Genomic DNA, 5,000 nt, shown 5'->3' on the forward strand with positions numbered 1-5,000 from the left:
CAGTTCTTCTTTCGACGGTTCAACCAAGGCGCTCGCTTCCAAATGTTGTTGTTGAAACTGAGCGTCCAAAGTGCGAGTTTCATTTAAATACTGTTCGGCGCAGACGACATCGAAGCCTGACTTATTCGGCTTTTCAGTTACTTGGTCGATCTTCTCGATAAGATTTTTTACTTTGCGCTTAGTTAATCCCCTTTGATGTATCAGCGTCTCACGGGACATCGTGTGTTGATTTGGTTCGGGCGATTCTTTGAGGACTGTATACTTCAATTATCCGGCTCGAAGGACCAGAAATAATGGATAGGCTCGTTCAATAAGGTGTAATGTGAAGTGCTAAATATTTAACCCATATGAACCATGTGAGCGTTGGCCCTACTGATGGAAATGGGACCACACAAGGACAGAGAAAAACTCCGACCAGGGTGGGAATTGAACCCACGAGCTTCGGGTTAGATCACCGCTGCTCTACCACCTGAGCTACAAGGTCAGGCGAGAACAGGCCGTGGGAACTGACGATGTTAAAGTCATAGCAATGAACATGTACAAGTACAAGGAGGGATTACGTTTTTTCAAACGTTGGCCGTGTAGCACTTGTATTTGAACAGACTCAACTAATTAGAGTGTAATTAGGTCTGTTCAAATACAAGTGCTACACGGCCAACGTTTGAAGAAACGTAATCCCTCCTCGTTCAATAAGGTACGAGGAAGCTTAACTTTAAGTCCTTGTTTTCTGTGTATTCTCAGACTAGTAAAGAGTCTTACAGTTTGCACAAAAGTTGTACGTGAATCGAGATCAAACTAACATGAGTTAACTTGAACCACGAGGTAGATGAGAATGTGAACAAAACTGCGCATGGGTAGATCTGCAAATTATATGCTAATATTTATGTTAATTCAAGCGTGTCTAGGATGTTGAAGCTTCATTTGACTGGTCCATAAGACGATGGCTGAGTGAAGTAGTAGGCAGACCACCTTAATTGCCATTCTCTTGGCTGACTCTAACATGTGGCTTCCAAAGTCCCTAGCATACTGTAATGGTAGGCACTTAAATGTGCATAGGCCCCATAGTATGTTGAAGGACGTTCGCGCCCATTGCTACTGCGCATTTTTCGCGCATGTCACGCACGCCTCGTCATGTATCGCAGACCACGAAGGTAAACACGATAAACACGATGCTAAAGGCGCAAACATTTTCCACAAGAATGGAACGTGAAAGCGTGGATAGCGGATACCTGTGGACCCAGGTCTTCTCAAAAATGTCACGCAATGACGTGACAGTGCGAATAGACAATCGCTTTGAGATCTTCGCAGCGATTTTACCCATTTTTCTTTCCGTAGATCACTCACTTCCTTTTCTGACTTTGCCCATTTTAACAAAAAACAAAAAAAATCTGTACGTGAGAAGTTACAAATATTTCGACTTTCGAAATTTAGACCTTTTAAGGTCTATTTCACCTCAGAAAAAGACATCAGCTGCAAAAGGTTATTTAGTTATATTAGTTATTTTGAATTGAGTACGTTTTCCTGATCTAAATTTCACTAATGAAGCTTCTATTCATTGCTGACAGTTGTAAGCTAAGATCGTCTTAAAATAACGCAAGCTTCTAAAAATGCACCTTATCTCAGCCCTTACCTCGAAAATGAGCGCGGTGACCCCCCATTTTTTTGCCTTTTTGGCAAAAGTAAATGACGACGAATCATGGCTACGGAGTCGGTGGTTTTGCTTGCAACTGTCCCTTCAGGTTCATTTGTTTTCCTTGTTGTGCCATCCGGACTAACCTCGACAAAGTACAGCATGCATTCCATGTTCGATGCCGCAATTATGGCATCATCGCTTACTGCATAAGTGATATCTACTGTCACGTCTCTTCTAACTTGATGTCATCTACCCCTCGTTTTCCAGCGTTTTTGAAGTGTTTTTTTTCTGTTCTCAAGGTATTCTGCGACTCTGTTTCTGAGCTCAGCAACGGTACCACCTTGTTCCAAGCCGACGCTAAGCAAAAATTCTTTGACCTTTGACAGGAAGTCAGCGACGGTTGAAGGATTCATTCAGTACGGCAGCCACCAGTTGTGTCCGGAAATGGTAGATAGCTCTTCATTTTTATAGTAACAGATAATTCTTTTTCACGGACATAAGAAGCAAATTCACATTTCACAAAACAAAAAACGCTTCAATAAGGCTTCACATTAATTAATCAAATCGCGATTCACGATGCAAGAAAAAAGGAAGTAACGTTTCAGGGGTCCGATCACGGCTCACGAAAAAACCCTATACCCCCCTCAATATAAGATCGAATGCTGCGACTGCCAGGCCACCTATATCGGTGAGACCGACAGAAATTTGAACACTAGACTGACTGAACACAGACGAGCGACGAGGAACGGTGACATCAACAATAACATTGCTGAACGCCATCTACAGACAAACCACACAATCGATTGGGATGTATACATACGCAGCCTTACACATTGTTACAGACCTTCCAACTTTCTGTTTGAAAATGAGTGAGATTGGGCACAATAGCCCGCCGAAGGCGGGATACTACCTGCCGATGGCAGGCAGTCACCTAGGGGGGTCCGGGGGCATGCCCCCCCGGAAAATTTTTGAAAATTTGAGTCCCTGAAATGAGATTTTCTGCATTTTTAGAAAAGATTTACAAAATTCTAAAGGTACCAAAATGTCCCATAAATCTCAAAAGTAACACTTTTTTAACACCTGCATTCAATGATTTATGTAACTTCTTTGATTAATATTGCCGTTTAAGAAGTAAAAGTTCTGGGTTTTCGTATTTACAAAACAACAACACTGACTAGCTCGCAACTAGCTATCAGCATTAACCTATACTTCAATGTTAACCATTATAGCTTACGCTTATGTGCTTTGTTGTATTCATAAGTAGCAGATTTAGCTGCTTTTAGGACGGACGCTGGAGGCGTAGAAGTCTTAGCGTGAGAAAGTGGTGTCTATGCGTGTGGGCGTGAGAAATATATCAAATGCGTGTGTCTTACGCAAAATGCGTGAGAGTTGGAAGGTCTGATTGTTATGGGACAATCGTCTGACATCCTTAGCGACTCATTAAGTTGGGACAATATACGTAGTCTTACACGAAGTACCTACCAACGGTAGGCTTAAAAGAAAATACAGCCATATGTAAAATGTCGATTTTCACACCGACTAATCAAGTTAAGCTAACAAATGTGGCGGTGGTAAGATTAAAAAAAGCAGGGAAGCGTTTTGAAATCGCTTGCTACAAAAACAAGGTGATGTCTTGGAGGAATAAAGTGTGAGTATCATAATTCAAAAAAATCATAATTGTTACTACTTATGAAGGGTCTTTTTGTGACCAAACGCAATATTTCCTTTTCTTGAAACTGGATTACATCTCTGGATAAAACTCATTTCGTGAAAATGAAGGGAACAGTCGACTGACAGACAGTTTATCAGCAGTCATCCGAGAGATGAGAAGGTTCCTAGTTGTCAAGTCAAGTCAATTTTTAAGCTTATTTAACTCACACAAATATTATTTACAATATACAGAGAATTAATATTTAAGACAATTTCAAGATCTGAATACATGGTAATCACTGATAGATAAAATAAAACAATTATATTATTATTGTGCGAATGTTTGGGACACCTAAACAGTTCAGGGAACTAATAGGCCATTTTACAGTTGTTTGCTCTGCGACCTAGCCTATGAATGGCTGCGAGGCTGCCGGTGACCTTGCATTGATACAGCCCCGACTGCTTTTATCATGCAAATTGTGTTGTTGTTATTCTAATTAGTCCGTATTAACATTACAAAAGCATGGAGGTTTGTATCAAAACAGGGTCACCAGCAGCCTCGCTTCCATTTGTAGGCCAGGTAACTTAGCTACAACTGTAAAATGGTCTATTTGAGTAGGTGACCCAAAGGAAAATATACCTTATTTAAAGAATACAGTGCTGAACAACAATTTAATGTTAAAACTATTACTTTGTGGACTAACTTTTTCTAACTATCTACACAATAACTTCCAAAGATTGCTACGATCGGCTGGAAATGCCACTTTTACTAATTACCGATAATAAGGATACGCCTGCTTATAATGCTATTTTTGTTTGTAAATTATCAGAGAAAAAGACATTGATGAAGTCCTTCAAACCCACACAGTTTTCACCAATGTTTCAAAGGGACAAGTGGCTAAAAACGAGGACTTAGTAAGAGCTTTTGGGACAGCTGATCAATCAGAAATTTGCTTACAGGTAGATAAAAGCTAGATTCTCGAATAACCGTCCACTTGTTGTCCTATGAATGGCTCTTAAAAAACTTAATTTTCTTGTTACTCTTTGCTGTGGTGGTAAGGGTTCCATTAATTGATTATTATAAAATTTGGGGTTGTTGGTACATTTCATGCCAGAAATTGAAAATGCCTATTTATCTTGGGCATAAACTCTGGGGTTTATATGGCTTTATTCAAGTGAGTGCTTGTCAACGAAATTATGAATAAACCAATTTATTAACTTAGAGCATTCACTCTTTATGGGGAAATCTGAAACCTTGGTATCATTCAGTTGATACGTCACTAACACTTTTGCTTTAGTTTGAGATTTTCCTGTAAAGACCTCATTCTTGGTTACTGAATAGTTAAAAGGCATCTTGCATTTGGTTAATATTAGTTCAAATGCCTTTGTGACCATAAAGTGGGTTTGCATTTGATGGTCATGAAGTCAACGCTGACCACAAGATATCTAACTAGTATCAAACCCAGTTGGGTTTCACAATGTTTGAGTGATGTTTTCATAATGTTTTCATAAAGTTTGAATGATTTCTATTTAACATAATCCCACTAGTGTACCAGTATGGGTTTATTTTTTAGTTTTAGAAAAAATCAACTGACATAAAATTAACAGAAAGAAATTTGTCTCCCAAGATATTAGCAAAAGGAGAACTTCAAGTATCCGAAAAAGAAAGAAGTACACAGCTGGAGTCAATGTTCAGAGACATTGCTACGATAGTGGC

The 5,000-nt window shown here is 39.5% G+C and overlaps 1 protein-coding gene across 1 annotated transcript in view; it reads left to right on the forward strand.

Annotated features, from left to right (window-relative positions):
• Positions 1-3,121: 3,121 nt before the first annotated feature.
• The window catches only part of LOC137976113 (ribosome maturation protein SBDS-like), a 3,845-nt gene continuing 1,966 nt past the window's right edge, over positions 3,122-5,000 (forward strand). The window contains exons 1-3 of the mRNA XM_068823390.1: positions 3,122-3,281; positions 4,114-4,243; positions 4,912-5,000. The exon at positions 4,912-5,000 is cut by the window's right edge and continues 112 nt beyond it. Coding sequence (XP_068679491.1) covers positions 3,154-3,281; positions 4,114-4,243; positions 4,912-5,000 — 347 coding nt within the window. The 5' untranslated portion in view covers positions 3,122-3,153. The remainder of the gene's footprint in view (positions 3,282-4,113; positions 4,244-4,911) is intronic.

This window comes from Montipora foliosa, chromosome 11, assembly GCF_036669935.1.
Source record: "Montipora foliosa isolate CH-2021 chromosome 11, ASM3666993v2, whole genome shotgun sequence".
In the NCBI taxonomy this organism is placed as follows: Eukaryota; Metazoa; Cnidaria; class Anthozoa; order Scleractinia; family Acroporidae; genus Montipora; species Montipora foliosa.